Source organism: Brachyhypopomus gauderio, chromosome 10 (assembly GCF_052324685.1).
Source record: "Brachyhypopomus gauderio isolate BG-103 chromosome 10, BGAUD_0.2, whole genome shotgun sequence".
NCBI lineage: Eukaryota > Metazoa > Chordata > Actinopteri > Gymnotiformes > Hypopomidae > Brachyhypopomus > Brachyhypopomus gauderio.
In genome coordinates this window covers 20200826-20219942 of record NC_135220.1, presented here as the reverse complement: position 1 = coordinate 20219942, position 19117 = coordinate 20200826, and the positions used below count along the sequence as shown (strand labels likewise).

Sequence of the window (19117 nt, the reverse complement as noted above, 5' to 3'; positions counted from 1 at the left end):
AGGGCCCTCTTGCGCTCCCGGGGATAATGCTGTTTCTCACATCTACGTCTCCATCTCCTCCTCTCCCTCAGAGACGCCACGACCCAGTGACATTGGTTCCTCTGTGGTCAGGCAGCGTAAACAGGGGCACGAGGAACGTCCTTCTCGAACTGTACGATGCCCTCCGAGCACACAGAGTCGCCAACTTCCTCCTCACTCTTGCTGTTGTGCTCAGAGGGGGGCAAGCGTATGGACAGAGAGGGTTTGACGTCTTCTTCCTCCTCACCGTAATACTCGGTGGGTGATGAGTAAACGGATGGAGGGGGACTGACCTCCTCCTCTTCCTCACCGGAATACTCAGTGGGGGCAGAGTGAACGAACGGAGTAAGCACTCAAAAAACAAGCAACTCACTCAGGCACAAACTTTAGACAAAGAGGAGCATGAGACACTGCACGAACGCACATTAAATAGGTGCAGAGACAAGGCACAGGTGAGACTAACGAACACGCTCATAAACAACCCACACCCACAGAACTACAAACATGGACATAACTAGACGCAGACAACGTAACAACACACCCACAAGGAGGGGTCCGGAGCTGAACCATGACAATACCAAAGAAAGCATTATACACCAAATGGTAATTGCATAATCATGAGATACCTCACTCTGTAGAGTAAGACAGGGGGATAACTCTCTGAAATTCTACTTTGTGTTATGTACAGTGGAAGATGGTGATAAGGACCACTGCAGTGATAGACAGTGGTATCGAGATTGTGTTTTTTTGACTAATGTTTTTTTGAGTAATGTCATTGGCTCCTCCACAGTCAGCCAGTCCTGTATATATCAGTATATATCTACAGCATGGCTCCTCAAGCGATTTGACGAATTGATAGCCTGGGCAAGGATGAAGATCAAGGCAGCCAAGTCTAGGAGCCTCTCAATCAGGAAAGGGGTGAGGGACAACAGAACTGTCTTCACAGCAGGAGGAGAGAAGGGCAGTCATGGCCTGGTGGTTAGGGAACTGGTCTTGTGACTGGAGGGTCCCAGGTTTGATCCCCAGATCTGAGGCCATGACTGAGGTTCCCCTGAGCAAGGCCCTTAACCCTCAATTGCTCACTTGTATAAAAATGAGATAAAAATGTAAGTTGCTCTGGATAAGGGCGTCTGCCAAATACCATAAATGTAAATGTAAATGTAGAGAAGATCCCGCTCCTAGCAGAACAGCCCATCCAAAGTCTCGGGAGAGAGTATACACTAGAGTTATCAGACAGGCAGATGGGGAGGACGGTACAGGAACAGTTGAGAGGGCTTTGCCAGGATCGATAGTAGCCAACTTCCAGGGAAGCTGAAAGTATGGTGCTACCAGGTCACTCTGAACTGAAAGTGGGAGAAATCCCATCGTCCATCGTCCACCATCTCAAACAGGTACATCAGGAAGTGGTTGGGACTGCCTAGCTGTTTCAAACACCAGCCTCTTTGGCAAGAACACCCTGCAACTCCCTCTGAGGTCCATCAGCACAGGATATAGACAGAAGACTCGGCTTGTCCTTGAGCTGAGGGAGGCCAGAGACAAAGCAGTGAAGGGAGCAGCAGTGACTGTCCGTACTGGGCGGAATTGGACCAAGCATTTTCCAGGCTGCAACACAAGGATATTCTTGGAAGAGTCCAAGTCAGTCGGGCAGGGTTAGGTTGGGGGCAACCAATCCAGTTGTGGGCCAAAGCCACAAGGGAACAGAGCAAGGCTATGGTAGTGGAAGAGGTCTCCCAAGTGGCGCAGGACCACTACATCATCAAGGTGGTGTCCCAGGCAAAACAGGGAGCTTGGACTCGCTGGGAAGATATCATCCACAGAGTTGTAACATGGGCTGGCGAACCCCACAGTCGAACCCCACAGTCACGGCTCAGTTTTCTCCTGAGGGCAGCCTATGGAACCCTTTCATGCCCTCGTAACCTTTCCCAATGGTTCGGAAGTGAAAGCAAGTGTCCCCTGTGTAGCAAGGACAATGCAGGCATCCAGCACATTCTTTCAGGGTGCAACGTTGCCCTAACGCAGGTGTGCTTCCGGTGGAGACACAATCAGGTGCTGAGGAAACTGGCAGAGCTGTTGGAGAAGTGCAGGGTCGAGGCGAACAGCTCGACAGAACTCCAGTGGCCAAGCATTGCCTTTATCAAGCCAGGGAAGATAAGACAGAAGACAGCAGTGGGGAAGTTATCATGTCTGTTAAGCCCAGGCAAGAGCTGGGAAATGCGTGTCGACTTGGACAAAAAGCTCATTTTTCCAACTGAGATAACCCAGACGATGCAAAGACCTGATATTGTAATGTGGTCTATGGCCGCCAAGAAAGTCCTCACAATTGAACTGACTGTGCATTGGGAGGAAGGAATACCAGTAGCACATGAACTCAAGCGGTCCAAGTACAGCGATCTGGTGGCACCAGCTGACGACCCGGCAGCTGACCTCAATGTGCATTGGAGGAGGTGTGACAGGCAGAGATGCCAAGCAGCTAAACCTGTACTACTAAATGAAAAAAATATACTGATAGATACTACTGTTATCAGGAGGATTTGGGGTGTACAAACAATTTCATGTTATTATTATAGGCTGGTTGAGATAGTCAAGATCACAAAAATATCAATAATTGTCAGTCTACACAACACTCTAATACATAATTAGAGCTTCAAAATGAGCAAAACAGTCACAGAGAAAATCTCTATTAATCCAGTGTTTAGGGATGTGAATGAAAACAGCTTGATACCTCTGAGGACAACTTAGCAATTTGTTAATCATAAGTCAAAACAAGCAAAGTACCACAGGGAATGATGTCACCACAGATTAATCATAAATATGTCTGTATTTCACACATATGCTGGTATGCTGTCTCTTCTGCAGTAAGGTACAGTATCAAGTGTATTATGTATTATGTTCCTCTCCACAATGTCCGATATCCTTTGATTAATATTAATGTTGATTTAGTGTTACTGGAATTGTACTGCAATGATTTTATTCACATTTACAATGAAAAGGGGATGTGCTTAGAATACTGCAACAAAAACTAATTAAGTGGGAAAACACGACAATTAAATGCAAGCCATTTTTATAGATGATTTGAGGCCTGATGAATTCCAACGTGATTTTCTCTCTGTCCATGTCATCTATGTCTTCATTTTAGTTATTGAATTGTTATAATTGTAAAATTACATTGTTTAGAACACCAACAGAACATCAATTCCATCCATTGTTTTTACAGGTGGTATGATGATAGATGACTTCTACCATGACTTCCATTCAGCCTGAGTCATCAGTGAATGAAACATTTTATAAGCCCACATTTTACATTAGAGGACTGTACAACATTCCACATGCAAAGTACTACTTTGTTTTTCTAAGCATTATGTATGCTGTGACTGTTTTAGGGAATTCTTTTATAATGGGAATAATCTACCTGGCACGCAGCTTACACACTGCAAAGTATGTAGCTGTCTTTAACTTGGCCTTATCTGATCTGTGCGGAAGCTCTGCTCTCATTCCAAAGATTATTGACACATTTCTGTTTGACAATCAGTACATATCATATGAAGCCTGTTTGGCAAATATGTTTTTTGTGAATTGTTTTTTTACTCAGCAGTCTCTTACTCTGCTTGCTTTAGCTTATGACAGGCTGGTTGCTATATGTTTTCCTCTGAGGTATCACACTATTATAACCAAAACAGCTATGAGTGTGATCTTAGGCATTTTGTGGTTTATATCTGTAACTATAAATGCTCTCCTTGTATCTCTGGTCACCAGACTGTCCTTCTGTCGATCTACTATAGTTAACAGCTATTTTTGTGATTATGGCCCTGTGTTTAAATTAGCCTGCAATGATAAAACTATAAATAACATAATGTCTTATGTCTGCATAGCTGTCCTGCTGTACATTCCACTACTACTAATCACAGTTTCTTATGGTTGTATTGGTTTTGCATTGCAAAGAATTGTACATGGTAATGAGAAAATCAAAGCAATGAAAACCTGCACCTCCCATGTCATATTAGTTACTTTATATTATGTACCAATTGTTAGCATTTACACTGCAGCTAGTATAACATCTATAGATACAAATATCAGGATAATCAACATTGCTCTGACACAGACTATTCCACCCATGTTAAACCCAATCATATACACTCTAAAGACAGAGGAGGTCATGCAGGCCATTAAAAAACTCAACTTTGGATCACTTGTAAAGTCGGCATTGACAGGAGCTGTAAGGAATTAAAACAATACATGCTATTCTATTCTATGAATTTTTTATTAAATGTTCAGGGCCATTCTAAAACATTTGTCATGATTTTTGTGAATGTCAATTCATTATTATCTAAAATGTTAAGCTAAACCTTAGTAATAAAATATGTTATTATTGAGTTAAACTATAAAGCTGAAATTAATACTGTGGCTGTACAAATAAAATCTTATTGCATCATCAGAAAGTAAATTTTATGAACAAAGTTGGCTTCCCAAAGCCCAGTGTAGCATGAAACTATTACTATGTAAAAAGACTATGTAACTATATAAATAGTATGTAAATAGTGGCCCTCTCTATACTTTAGCATGTATTGATAAATCTATCATTTCCATAATGGGTTTTGTCTGATCTGCTTTACATTCCATTGATACCATATCATATATTTGCACTGGTTTTGCATTGCGGAAGATTGCACATGATCAGCAATCCAAGAAAACCTGCACCGCCCATGTCATATTAGTGGCTTTGTTTTATGTACCAATTTTGAGTGTTTACACTGCATCGTTTAACCCATTTATAGATGTAAATATCTTGATAATCAATGCAAGCCTGACAGACTATTCCATCCATGTTAAATCCAATCATATACACTCTAAATACAGAGGAGGTAATGCAGGTGTAACGTATCAAGGGGGCGGGTGTGGCGCGGATGCAGGTGTTTGAATAATTTCTTAAATAAAGAAGGCAACGGATTAAACAGAGGAAAGTGAACAGGTATAGGGGATTATAGGCAAAAGAGAACATGCAACTAACTACGTGGAGAATAGACAATAACTAACAAACAAACCTAATTACTACGAATGACACACGCGATAACAGAAACGCTAAGCTCAAACACAAACTAAACAGGACTGAAAGACCGAACGAACATAAAGACTAATTACACTCGGGGCATTCCTATCAGGTGGCAGACAGACAGGGAAGACAACATACAAAGAAGTGAGAAAACTAAAATCATAAAATAAGAGTATTATACGTGGGGGAATACATATGACTGGAAACAACTAAATTAACCAAGGTAACTAAAATAGAGTTCAGGAGATCAGAGGACAAGATACTTGCAAATAGCAATGCAGAGTAGAACATAAGGAATATAACATAGAACCAACCGGACCGGCGTACAGGAAAGGTGGGGGTGAAAAGCAGGGTAGCTAACACAAAAGGAACAGAACACAGGAATAAAGAAAACCTTACAAACACAATGACTGACACAGATGGCTGAAACAGAAGAACTAAAATACACTGGGACAGGGAAACTAAACAAGACACAGGTGGGAACACTGAGGACAGGGGCGTGACAGACAGAAAGGAACTACAACGCGGGACAATGGAGGAGGGCAGAGTTGGGCGTGACAGCAGCTGTCACGTAGGGCTACGCCCCCTCTCCTAGCTGTCACTCCGGTTTCCCTGTTCCTCGTGTTTGTGTTGTTCCCTGCTCCTTGATCCCGCCCTGCTTATCTGTCTCCATGGTTTCCTCTCGTCTGCCACGCCCTTGTCATCAGTGTTATTACATGTTCCTAGTCTAGTTCAATGTATTTATAGTCCCAGTGTCTCCCATGTCTGGTATTGGTTATTTTGTACAATTCATGTATCTCTGTTCAATTCGCGTATATCTGTTCAAGTTCTCTGCCTCTAGTGTTTGTATTCGTGTTTACCCGTTTGTTCCTGTTAGGGGATTTAAACTTCTACCTACCACTTTAGCCCAGCGTGTGCGTTGGATGGGAAGGAGATAGCAGGAACAACATACCAAAATTATAGCAATATCAAAAAGGCCTTTATTAAAACAGAGATATCTCTGGGGATCTCACATTCTAACATCAGAGAGACCCAACAAGTGTTTGTACATGCCGTCTTTATATACGATTTCTCCACGCCCCAAACTCACAGATCTGCTTCTATGCCTTACATGGTATTGTTATTCGAACATACAAGACTTCTCTCTTTGTCTCCAAACCTAACATCTTTTATGCATATGGTTCCTGTCTCTGGACTGTCTGCTTGACCCGAGGTCACCATACATCAGGATGTCATGCATTCATGTTTCACCCGTGTCAGCATTATTAGTTCACCACTTCTGCTTGAGCAATCACCTTCTCGTTTAAACTCCTTACGCATCATGATTTCCTAAGGCCCCTCTCTCGGGTTCACAGCTTGGACACATTTAAAACAATAGTTACATTTAATTCCTATATTATGTTTAAAGGGTACACAAAATATATTGTTGCTAATGCTAGTGCTAAGCAAAAAACCCAAAATCACAACATTCCCCATACTGTTCCGTTTTCCCTGCCTGGTTTTGTGAGTACTCCTTGTGTTAGTATGTCGTTGCTTGTTCAATGTTCGGACTCCATGAATTTGGAATTTCTGTAGGTACCATGCTAAACCAGCAGGTAGCAGTACCACTGGCAACACATTGAACAAGCTTGCTCTGACGGAAGTAAGGGTGTGTCTAAAGTACGTGGTTTCCAGGTACTTTAAATACCCTGATCAGCCATCAATCTCACTCTCTCTGGTTTGACTGACACCGAGGTTAGACCTATTAAAGAGAGGCTCCGCCATTTCTCTCTCTCCAGTTTTCATTGAGAGCACGCGAACTTTGATACGACTAACAGCAAACAGCTGAAAGTTGTATTACTTCTTTAACGAGCCTGAGTTACGGTGCAATCTAACCAGCAACCAATCAACGTTACCGCGACAACAGATTCGCCGAACGACTTCAATCAAGCTTGCTAACGCGGTCACATGGACTGAAACAAAGGCGATCAATTCCCTGTTAAACCGTGAGCGAGACTCTCATTCCTGGACTTCATATCCAGAAGGACGATTCCCAGCACACCTGGACGACGTCGCTTTTATCAACGAGGAGCCTGTGGTGGAAATTCCCTCCTAATTCAGGGAGGACGACGACACTACCCAAAATCCTCAACACGTGAGAGTCTAACCGCTGGGCATAGTTTATAAAAGGGCATAGTTATTTGAACTGCAGACTTATCCAAGTTTAACTAAAACCTTCTCAGTGTTTTGTGTTTAACTTTATTTTCATAATCTTCATCAAGATTTGTATATACAAAGTTCTCTTTGCTGTGCATGCCACCATTTTTTATTTATCTGATTAGTGGACAACTTGTAGTCTTCCCCATTCTCAGACACACCAATAATTTTTAGTTATTAAGCCAGTGCCATTACTCTTTGTTCTGACCATGTTAGAATAAACCAGCTGAGCTCATTAACATAGTCGCGCTGCTCTACTGTTTAAAGTCGGTGCCATTTTAGCATGCTTTGTTCTCTATAGGAGAACTGAAACTCCCGCCTCCTCACACGCGCATAAGCGTGTGCACACATTACTCTCCTCCCCTTTTTACACACACACACACACACACACTAGATACCCAGAGTCCTCACTGTAAATATACTGATCCTTGTTGATGCTGTTTGTTTTTTTAAATAAATGTATCATTTATTTTCACCAAATTATCTGTGTTGATGTCATCCAAAAGTGGTTGTTGCCAAAACCTCCAAAGAATTCATAGTTAAATCCTTCAGATACCAAACCATTAATTACCTTTAGTTCAGTGCTTAATTTGTAAATCAAACGATGCCGGAACGCAAACAGCGGCATGAGACAAGGGGTCACTGAGGCCAACAATGTCACCGGATCGCACACAAAACGCAACGCTTAGGCGCACAAATGTCAAAATAACAAGCCAATTCGTATATATAAATTACTTTTAAATTATCTATGTGTGTTTTATAACTGTTTTAATTGTAGAAGTGCATTTTCAAGTACTTTAGCCTAAATTCCAGCACTTTTCAAATCTGAAACACAATGCAACATTAAAATTCATCAGGTAAATGTTCCTTCCCCTGTTTTTGAGGGGTGTTTATACTACCACATATTGTTTCGGACAACACTGCATAGAATGTGACGCGCGCGAGGTGTGCGAAGTCGCGCGCTACGGTCACTCACGAAAATATAACTAGCTTTATATGGGAGACATGGAAATGCATCGCTAAAAGGGAGAGCTCTTAAGTGATTTAGGAAGCCTGAATGTGGATCTTGTGTTTAAAATGTCTTTTATAGAATTATTTGTTCAATTAATTGGTTCAACACAGACAGATTTCTTCATAACTTATATTTAGTAGGCTTGAAAGTTACCGGATTGAGGCAGACAGTTCCCGGAATGCACCCTTCAAAATGAAAGAGTTCCTGGATCCTGTTCCGGCAGGATCTGGCTCAAATTAAGCCCTGCTTTAGTTGATAACTAAACTTATGGTTCTGCTATAATTAGAATATGAGACTGATTCTAAATTAATGAGACTGATTAATAATTAAGGTAAAACAAATTATATCTACTTTAAAGGATTAGTAGGTGAAACCCCTACATTTCCCTTAATAAATCTCGCTCTCCTCAGCGTTTGTGTCCGCCTCTATGTTCTGCGTCACGCAGTTCATTACAGCAGGCTATTAAAGTACTCTACAAACGATCCAATGTGAAGCCGATGTAGTGGCATGGCCGTACCAGACAGTGATTCTGACTACGCCACCCCCGGGGTATAAGCTCTGGAGGGACAGTGAATTTGGTCACCCAACCTCCCCAAATTAGTCCCAGATTACCAGGGTTCCCACACACTTCAGGTTGTTGCAATTACGACAGAGACAGGGTCAGGATAGAAATGTTTATTATCAAAATGGCTTCAATTATATCTATATATCTCTTTTAATCTATTAAGAAATGGTTGGACCCAAACACACACCAACTCACTCACACATTGGGTATGGTCAAGCACAAAATCACAAAGATTACAGAATAGAAAATAACTCAAACAGGCAGGGAGGGGCTTACCAGAGGGATGCTAGTCGCCACCAAGGTGGTTCAACAAACCCACAGGTAAGATGCGCTGACTTCACACCCCAGTGAGCCTACACTACCTTACGGGTGAACTCGCGGATGTAAACTCCCACCACCACCGACTGTAGCCTCCCTGCGGTTAGTCCCTGCTCCTATCAAAAGAACAAAAAGAAATAATAATTGGCCTTGTACCTGCCCCCCCCCCCCCCCCCAAAGAATGGCTGAGCACACTAGGCAGCAGCAAGACAATCCCCCAAAATCCAGTGCTCACACACCACAAACAAAAGTTACCCACTTGACTCACATAATACATCCCAGAGGGCACCGCAGATATCACCCCCCCACAAGGGCACCGCAAACGGCCCAACCACCCCCCAGGAGGAACCCAAGGCCCAAAGAAAAGGCAAATGAAACATAAAACAACTAACCAACTCCACACAACAAGGAAATAAACAAACCAAAAACCAAACCAATAGAGTCAAAACAAGGAATTGATACCCACTTACGCACACACACACACGCACGCACAGGCAGACACACACACACACATACGCTGCCGTATGCAAGGACGACACTCGGCTCTGCTCACAGTAGTACTGCCGTTGGCAGAGTCGGCACCACGTGCGAGTGCACTATAATAAAACACCATAAAAAGATAGCAGAACAGCCGGAGCAAAGCCCAGCCCGGCGAGGCGATTGTAGGCCCGGTAGAGACCGCACGAAGGTGGAAACACCCGGTAACCCAAGTCCAGTATTACTAGACGCCCAGGCCTAGTGCTAGTCTCGGAGGTATCAGTCACAAAATATGGAGCCGAACCACAGAGAGACCGCAAATTAGATAACCCGCTGTAACAAATTACAAGTGCGTAAGCGCGGAACACGATAAACTCTGAGAGCCACTGCAAAGAGCTGGCTACCGAGTGAATCCACCTCCAGAAGAATGTAGTCTAATGAACCCCAAACACAGCCTCAACAGAGATCGCCAGCAGGCGAACAGCAGCCAAACAATTGCTGATGGCCGGGCAGAATGGCGTAGGCCACCCTGAACGTGCGTCTGGCAGTATCAGCGCCCTGAATTTAAAGTCCATCGCTACGTGGGGACGATAAAGCAACGTAATGACGCAGCGTAATGACGCAACCAATGACGCAACGTGACTGCAGCACCCGTAGTGGCGCTGAAGCACCACTACACCGACAAAAAAATTTGCTGTCATCAAAAGAGGTCATTAACAGGAAAAAATATATATCACAAAGTAATAAATTGTTTTGTAAAATTATGATTTAGTAAAATAAATGTGAAATTACAATTAGCATTTATGTTACATCAGAAACATTATACTACTGTAGTGGTTAATGTGTTTCAGACATTTATTTTAAAAGCTTCATGTCAGGAGATCCAGGGGAAGTCAATACAAGGGCCTTTATATACTGTACCACAGTGTCCCATGGAATGCCACACCACAGTTGTCACGCTACAGTCCCCGAACCCTTCCTTTGGGGCGTGTGTTAACGTTGTCTGCGTCTATTCGTCTGCATCAGTGTCTCTCTGTGGGTGCGGGTGCGTCTTGTCATTATCCGTCTCACCTGTGGCTCGTCTCGTCATCACGTGGGGTTGATGTGGTCTGTCTATTTAATGTGCGTTCGCGCAGTGTCTTGTGCTCGTCGTTGTCTATGTCTGCACGTTGTGCTGAATGTGTCAAGTGTTTATCGTGCGCTATTGCGCAATACACGTCTTCATTAAACGTGACGTTTGCTGCCATCGAGGGATTCTGTGTCTCGTCCTTCGCGCTGCACCCACCGTCACAACAGTGGAAAAACACTGAACTGAAAAGCTTTCTGAAATATTGTAAAGCATCTTCAATATTTTGGTAGCACTGCTTTTATACACATCTGTATTTATATCTTGGAATAAAAATCAAATCTGTTTATTTATTTTGCAGTTCTTCTCACTTTCATTATGGTGATTACCCATCATGCTATCACACATATTCATTAGCACTTACACCAATTCGCTTTAAAAGATCTGTCATCAGATACTATAAACTCTTTTGCCTGGCTTTAGCCAGAGAGATTAAACTATTCACAAAGATAATTTGCAAATGTAGATAGCTGATAGCTACTCTGAAATGATCTGCCACCCCTGTTGAACCTGAAACGTATAAAACAATGGGCTAACTGTGCATGGAAATGTAGTCCTACAAAAGAATCGTTAATCCAGGAACCATTAAAAATTCTTGGGGTTTGTTGGGAATTTTCTTCTCCGACCCAGACGGGCCCCAACACCGCCCCGATGAACCGACTGGTTTTTGACTGAGTGGTCCAAGCAAAGTCTCGACAACAAAAGTTCTTTTAAAATGATTTATATAGAATATAATTGAATGCAATATAATAGAAGTATTCGTGGTACAAACTCTTCAGTGCACTGGTGCTAGTTGCCTAGGAATCTACCTAACCCAAGTGGATCTCAGCAGTGTCCAAGCGAAAAGCCTCTCGTGCTGGGCGATGTCCTTTCTTTCATACTCTCTGTCCATAAGTTTCGAATTGTTAAGTTTCGATAACTCCCCAATCCTGGCTGCTCTCCATGGAAATTCACCTGCTCCTCTTCTCCCAGCCTGTGTGCCTGGTTATCTAAAAACTGCTTGCTACACATCCTGCACTGAATAGGCCCCTTCTGTTCTCCTCAAGGCCACTGAGGCCTCCTTACTCCTGCTTTCCCACAGTCTTCCTGAAAAACACTAAATTGACACATCAAGTTATTAGCCTTTAATTTTCTTTTTTCCAACATTCCCCCTTTTAGACCAAAACATTGGTCTAACTCTAGTCTAATACTAAAATCTATCTAGCCCAGTGCACTTATTAAAAGAAAGACAATCATAAAAATCCCTAAATGTGTATACATTCATAGTGTGACTATGTCAGTTAGTACAACGTCTATGTGTTCTTTTATGTGATTGGTGGGTTCTGGATCACTCCCCAGTCGTGGGCCGAGACCTTTCAGACTATTCGGAGATGCCCCCCTTCATCTCCCACGGTCTCGTGACTTGACGTTGTCCCCGAGACCCAGGTCCCGCCTGGTGGGAGATCACCTCGACCCGTTCTATTAATGTGCCCATGTGTCATGCATATTACTTTTAAACTAGTGAATCAGCTTTCATGTGCTGTTGGTTGTGCTCTAATGTGTGGTGCGTCTTCATTCTTCATCAGTCGCAGACGCTGCCAATACCTACAAAGCAAGCATAATTAATCAAAAACAACAAGTTTTTCACACAGAATCATCTTCTTCAGATGATATGTCATCATCATCCTCCGCCATCAGTGGCATAGTGTATGGTGGTGGGTTCTTTGCATCCCCCTTCTCAATCGCGGCTGTGATCAACCTTTGGGTGAGAGATCTGATACATGGTATACAACAACATCCACAAATAACAACAATTGCAATGAACACTGCTACTGACATAAACAAGGACATAATCAGTGCCTTCCATTTCCCAAACACCTTCGTGAACCACTCCTCCATGGGGTTACTGATACCTGAGGCCTCCTGCATCTCCTTAGATAAAGCCTTCAGTCCGTCCAGAGCTCTGGTCACCGACCCGTCCGGTGCGGTGTTATTGGGAATGAAGGTACAACAGTTGTCGCCAAACATGAAACATACACCCCCTTTTTCCGCCAGGAGCATATCTAGAGCCATTCTGTTTTGTACGGCCATCAATGAGGTAGCTCTCAGTTGTTCGCTCAGCCCCTCTATTGCGTCTCTCGTTAGGTTGGTTAATCTCAGCACATTGTAATGGACAAAGTTGATCCTATCTACATTCTTGTTCGGTGTTACTGGAAACAAGGCTGATATAATTGGAATGTTCTCAAAGCCCGTAGCTATTTGATCAACTAGCTTGTATTCATTGGGAACCCCCCGAGGCACTCCTATGGAGTCAATGTATGTTGGTGACCCTATGGACAAATCAAAGGCATCACGCTTCTTTCTCCCTTGGGCTATAGCAGGCTGCGGTGTGATTTCCCTCAGCCCTATCATTGTTATTGGTGTGATTAGTCTAACCATAGCACAGATTCCTTTAGCTTTTCCTGGTATTAATGCCAACAGAGTGTGTCCTCCGCAGTACCACCAGATCCCTGCCCGGGCTACTCTCCCTATCCCCGGGACCTTCGTTGTGGCGTTACACCAATCTGGTTCAATTTCTCCCACACTCATGATTGCGTCTTTCTCGGTCAAGTTAAAACATTGGTATTGCCCTGTAAGTTTCACTGGCACGAAAGGAGCGTTACCTCCTTCCAAATTTTTGACATACGGAAAAATACTGTCCAGGCTGGAACAATTTGGGGTCGTAATACTTTTCACCTTAGTTAAATTCAACATACACTGATATCCTACTGGATCTGTTTCAGGATTCAGTGGGGCTGGTGAGGTCATTAACGCGGGTCGGGCCGCTGCGCAGGCCACACAACCTTCTAACCCATTTTCTCTACTGTTTTGTTCTAGCCATGACAACCACAAATTCGAGCCGCTGTAACCGGTTGCTAATTCTATTAACTGCTGGGACGATAATTTAGTGAAATCTGTGGTTAGAGTGAACTTGTCTGCTGAATCCTCCACCTCTTTTATTTTTGCCTCAGGTTTTGCTGGGCTGAGTGGCTTGGGTTTGGCTAAATAGCTGAGTTTAATTATTCCCCATATGTCACGTCCTGATTGTTCCACCCCCAGGGTGAAGTACAACGGTCTGTTATTACCCCATATCTGCCCATTCCATTTGACAGAAAAAGTTACTGGATTTTGGGACACGTGATAATCTCGCTGAAACGACACATCGACCCACCATTTGCTCAAAGAGGTCGTGGACGGGTTACCTTTCTTATCTCCTAATGTCGGTTTCCATCTCCCCGAGTACTTTATCACTGACCCCCAACCAGGACACCAGTCTGCACTATAGAAACTCCCCCTTCCTTGACAGCCCGCATTAACTTGATTGGTCCAACATATGTACAAATCACATCCTCTGTATGAGGCATTGGCTCCCCCACAGTCCACTACCTCACATAAGTCAAAAGTCCAGCTCGAGGCTGTACCATCTCTATAACTCAATTCCACACCTCCGTATGTCCGTACACACCGGTCCTTGGACTGTCCTACTGGCCTGGTTCCAGCTCCTCTTGGTTTTCTTACTTTAAAGTCTATTTTCTCTGGTTTGGTCGCGTTTACTAGCGGGTTAGGGCTGTGGATCTCATCGGGCCTCACCTCTTTGCAGACAGTGTGATTGTCGTCCCACCGACATAAAGTCACGTTCACGTTATTGGATTGTTTCTGATTTCCTACACTAAATATCACCACCGCTCCTATTATCACCGCGGCTAGAAATGTTCCCCCCATAGCCAAGTCCATGTTCTCAAAGTTAATCTCCCTACTCTAACATATTGTTGGTACTGAGCCTCATCTGGACGTCCAACACGTCCCGACAACATGTCTCTTATTTCCCACAATTCCATCCTAGGATGGAAGATGATGCACCACCACCTTGGTACCGGTTGGTTTAAGTAAAGTTTTAATGATTGGTTTCACAGTCCTCCAGTCTAATCCGTCTAGTCCACAACCCAGCTTCGGTATGGCTAGAGTGTTAATGTTCAATGATATTAACAATGTGGCCAGGTGTTGTATGCTTGAAATCAGATCTCCTAATTCTGGCTTCTCCCTGTAGTATCTTTTGGTCACTAAATGGAATATAATGTGTGTCTGTGTGGTTTGTGTGGCACACTTGCCTATGGGCACCTTGGCTATACCTGTAGTGCCAAACGCTTGTCTGATCTGCAGAGCCACTCCAGCTCCCAGGTTCAGGTCCGCGCTCACACAGTGTGCTATAGCCTCACAGTCAGTCTCCAACAGGTCTCCTTCACCTTCCTCCCACCAGTCCTCGGCTGTGATGTATTCTCTGTAAAAAGCTACACTGGGGTCGGTACTCACCACTAACTCCTTCCCTGGGGCTTCTCCTGTCTCCTCCAGGTGTGTCTTGATCTCTCCTGTGGTTCTTGTTGGTTCTTTTGCTGCAACACAGTGTGAAATGTGGTACCAAGTCTTACCTTTGTCTTTCCTCACTTTCACTGAGTGCTCGTTGGCACCTTCGACCTCCCACGGGCCTGTCCACCGTGGCTCGTTCCACTTCCTCTTGTGCACCTTGATCCTTACCCAATCCCCTGGCTTCACCTTCACCTTGGGTGATTCCAGGTCTTCTTCTCCTTTTTCCTGTTGAACAGACTTATTGATTTCACAAAGCAACTTGGTTAATTCTCTCATGTACTCTGACATCTCCTGTTCCTGGATTTCCAAAGCTGGTCCCTCGATCCTTGGTCGAGGGCACCCTGGCATGGGTCGTCCTGTCATGAGCTGGTGTGGTGAGAGATTGTATTCTGCCGTGGGGGTTGCTCTCATGGACATCAACACTAGTGGCAGCGCCTGAACCCAGTCCATGTCTCCTGCTGCGCACACCTTGGCCAGTTTAGTCTTAATGGTCTGGTTGGCTCTTTCCACCAACCCCTGTGACTGTGGGTGGTAGACAGTGCCAAACTTGTGGGTTAGGCCCAGCTTTTGTTCTACTTCTGCCAAGTGTTTGTTATCAAAGTGGGACCCATTGTCACTCCTAATCACTTTTGGTAGGCCGTACCTGGGAATCAACTCATTTTGCAACCATTTTATGACTGATTTTGAATCTTCCTTTTTGGTGGGTATAGCTTCTACCCACTTGGTGAATCTGTCTACCATGACCAGCAGGTACCTGTACCCCCTTACCCTGTTGTCTGGCCCCATGTCTGTGTAATCGATCACAATCTCCTCAAATGGCCCCGCGGGCACTGGGTATCCTCCAATTCTCACCCGGTATGGTTTCTTCACATTGTATGACTGACAGATATCGCATTCGCTCACGTATTGCTTCACGTGGTCTCTGAGGTATGGATGCCACCATAAACATTCTAATTTGGTCACCATGGCCGACACTCCGGAGTGAGTAGGCCCATGTGCTTCGCATAGTATCAATTTCATCTTCTCTAAGGGCAGAACTACCCTCCCTTCTGGACTCCTCCAGAGTCCTTTAGTGACTGTGGCTCCCCGGTCTATCCACAATTGCTTCTCATAGACCGTGGCTTGTTCTTGGATCTGTGCCAGGTGGCTCTCCGTCAACTCAGGCATGTTATGAGTTTCCAGCAACAACAAGCTCTGTGGGTTGTACCCTCCAGCAGCTTTGGCTGCTCTGTCAGCAGCTTCATTACCTCTAGAAACAAAACTGTCATTACCCTGATGTCCTCTTACCTTTATCACTGCCACTTCTTTGGGTAACATGATAGCTTCACTCAACTCATGTACTGCTCTCAAATGTTTGATTGGCTGTCCTGTGGCGTTAGTGTACCCATTATCCATCCACCTGACTAGTTCATGGTGGATGACCCCGTGCACGTATGCTGAATCTGTGTAAATGTTCACAATCTGTCCTGACGCGTGTTCCAGTGCTCTAGTGAGTGCGACCATTTCTGCCAGCTGAGCTGAAGCTGGTTGTGGAACCACTCCTGATTCCACCTCCTCCCACTCTTCCCCACACGCTTGTACCACAGCGTAAGAGGCCTTCAGTTCGTTACCTTGTCTCCAACAACTCCCATCTGAACAGAGTTCCCATGCTCCTGGTTTAGTAATTCTGACCTTGTGCAGTTCTGGTCTGAGCTGAATGTATCTTTCTGTGGCGTCAGCGCAGTCATGTGGTGTCGCATCTTCGGCTACTTCAATGTTATCAGTCAGATTCACAAGTTTTGACGCAGTGTTGTACGTGATGTGTGGCTGTGTGAGTATGGCTTTTATCTTGTTCTGTCGTGCTCTTGACAAAGAAAAGGCTTGTGAGTTTATGAACGCCATTACTCCGTGATTGGTGCTGACTATTAGTGGGTGACACATTACCAAGTGTGCTGTCTTCTCTATCGCTGTGGTGAGTCCTGCCATGTATGTTGTGCATGGTCCTGTTCCTATCACTGGTTGATCTAATTTGGAACTGTGAAAAAATAAAATGTTCCTTCCTTCACTCTCCCCCTTCTGAAAGAGACAAGCATGAACATGATTGTCTCTTACAGAAACGTTTAAATGAAAAGGTTGTGTGTAGTCTGGTGCTGCTAATTCAGTAGCGCTAGCAAGTGCTTGTTTTAGAGTTATAAAATCCCTCTCTGCCTCAACCGTCCAGTCAAGCTCCACCTTCCCGTTACTCAGACCTTTTGACACTGCGAGTTTTCTGAGGCTGTGAGCTAAATCACTGTAGTTAGGTATGTAGTTGCGGCAGTAGCCTGTCAGGCCTAAAAATGACATCATTTGGGACACTGTAGTGGGCTTTGGAAATGACAGTATTGACTGTCTCTGATTTGGAGTCAGGGTGTGACCTTTGTGTGAGATGTTTCTCCCCAGAAAGGTGACCATCGGCCTGGCCACCTGGAGTTTTGACTTGTTCACTTTGTAACCTAATTCAGCTAACAAGGTTAGAATGGTTATGGTGTCTCTAAGGCACTTATCAGGTGAAGTACTAGCTATTAACAAATCGTCCACGAACTGTATTAGTACGGTGTTAGAGTCAATCAAATCATTGTCAGTTAATCTAGACAGATCTTTCAACAGACATTGATTAAAGATGCCTGGTGAGTCTTTGTAGCCTTGAGGTAGCCTGTTGTATGTGTACTGTTGACCTTTAAAGGTAAACGCAAAAATGTCTTTCACATTCTCATCAATTGGTATAGAAAAGAAAGCATTAGCTAAATCTATGCATGAAAAGCTGCAGTGTTCAGTCGTTAGGTTCTGCAAAGATCGATAGGGGTCAGGTACTGGTATGTTCTCAGTTACAGTGACATCATTAATGCGCCTCAAATCATGCACCATACGATACTCATCTTTTCCAGGTTTTTTAACAGGTAGTATGGGCGTGTTCCACGGTGACGTCGTGGGTTTCAGAACTCCAACTTTGATTAAATCTGCAATGGTGTCTGTAATACCTGCCATGGCTTCTGGCTTGATTCGGTACTGTGGCTGATGAACGACTGTTTCTCCTGGCTTTAACCTAATAGGAGCCATGTGGTGTGATGCACATCCTACATCTACCTTTGTCGTGGTCCACAAGTTGGCTGGGACCGTCTCTAGTTGTTCTTTGGCCTGGGGGTGATCCAACAGTGCTCTGCCGTGTGTGGCTGTCAGGGGCTGGTTACAGAAGTACGCCAAGTCACTGGTGTCACATGCGACTCTCCAGTACTTACCATCCGACGTACCCTCTACCCCTGGCAGACAGGTTGGGCGAAACTGTTCCTTCATGGCAGTGGCCAGCATGGGGCCCAGCTCACGAGGTTCGTGTCCAGCCGAGACCAACAGCGAGACATGTGGTAGTGAATCCTGCTGGTCCGGGTTTCTCCAGTACGTCATCTGTTCTCCTGTTAACACAACTAGTGCAGCCACACCTTCAGGTCCAAAAATCATTGATTCACAATTTATATTTTGTAATTGACCTTCAATGTTATTCCACAGCTGTCCGTAAACCCCATCCTCCCCTCTGATGTAATTAAAAGTGCAGTGTGTGCTGTCTATTGGTGGGGTCATACTCTGAAGTGACAGGAACCATGGTTTCCATAAATTAAACGTGTAAAGCAAATTTTTTGCAGTTGCTTGTTCCTCAGGATGTTGTAATGTGGCCCAGTAAATGTGAGCTGGGCCGTCTGCTGCTTGTTGATTAAGTATTCTGAGGCGCTCATCGTGGTTGGTGACAGAGACAGCTAATTTACCTTCACTCGGTGTGCATTCAATAATGGCTGAAAATTGACACAACAAATCTCTACCTAACAAATTAATTGGGCACTGTTCTGAAAACAAAAATGTGTGCTCGACCTGTGGGCCTGAGCCCACTGACACCTTCAAGGGCACAGTCAGTGGCTGCAGTGTAGTTTTTCCCAGAAATCCAGTAGTGGATAGTGACATCTTCGACAA

The 19117-nt window shown here is 44.3% G+C and overlaps 1 protein-coding gene across 1 annotated transcript; it reads left to right on the top strand.

Annotated features, from left to right (window-relative positions):
* Positions 1 to 3259: 3259 nt before the first annotated feature.
* LOC143526193 (olfactory receptor 1500-like) lies at positions 3260 to 4243 on the top strand. The gene has a single exon (XM_077020840.1). The coding sequence runs from the start codon at positions 3260 to 3262 to the stop codon at positions 4241 to 4243; it is 984 nt and encodes a 327-aa protein (XP_076876955.1).
* Positions 4244 to 19117: the final 14874 nt, after the last annotated feature.

What these genes read in the sequence shown, in the direction of transcription:
- LOC143526193 (XM_077020840.1), top strand. Translation starts at nt 3,260, where the DNA reads ATGACTTCCATTCAGCCTGAGTCATCAGTGAATGAAACATTTTATAAG.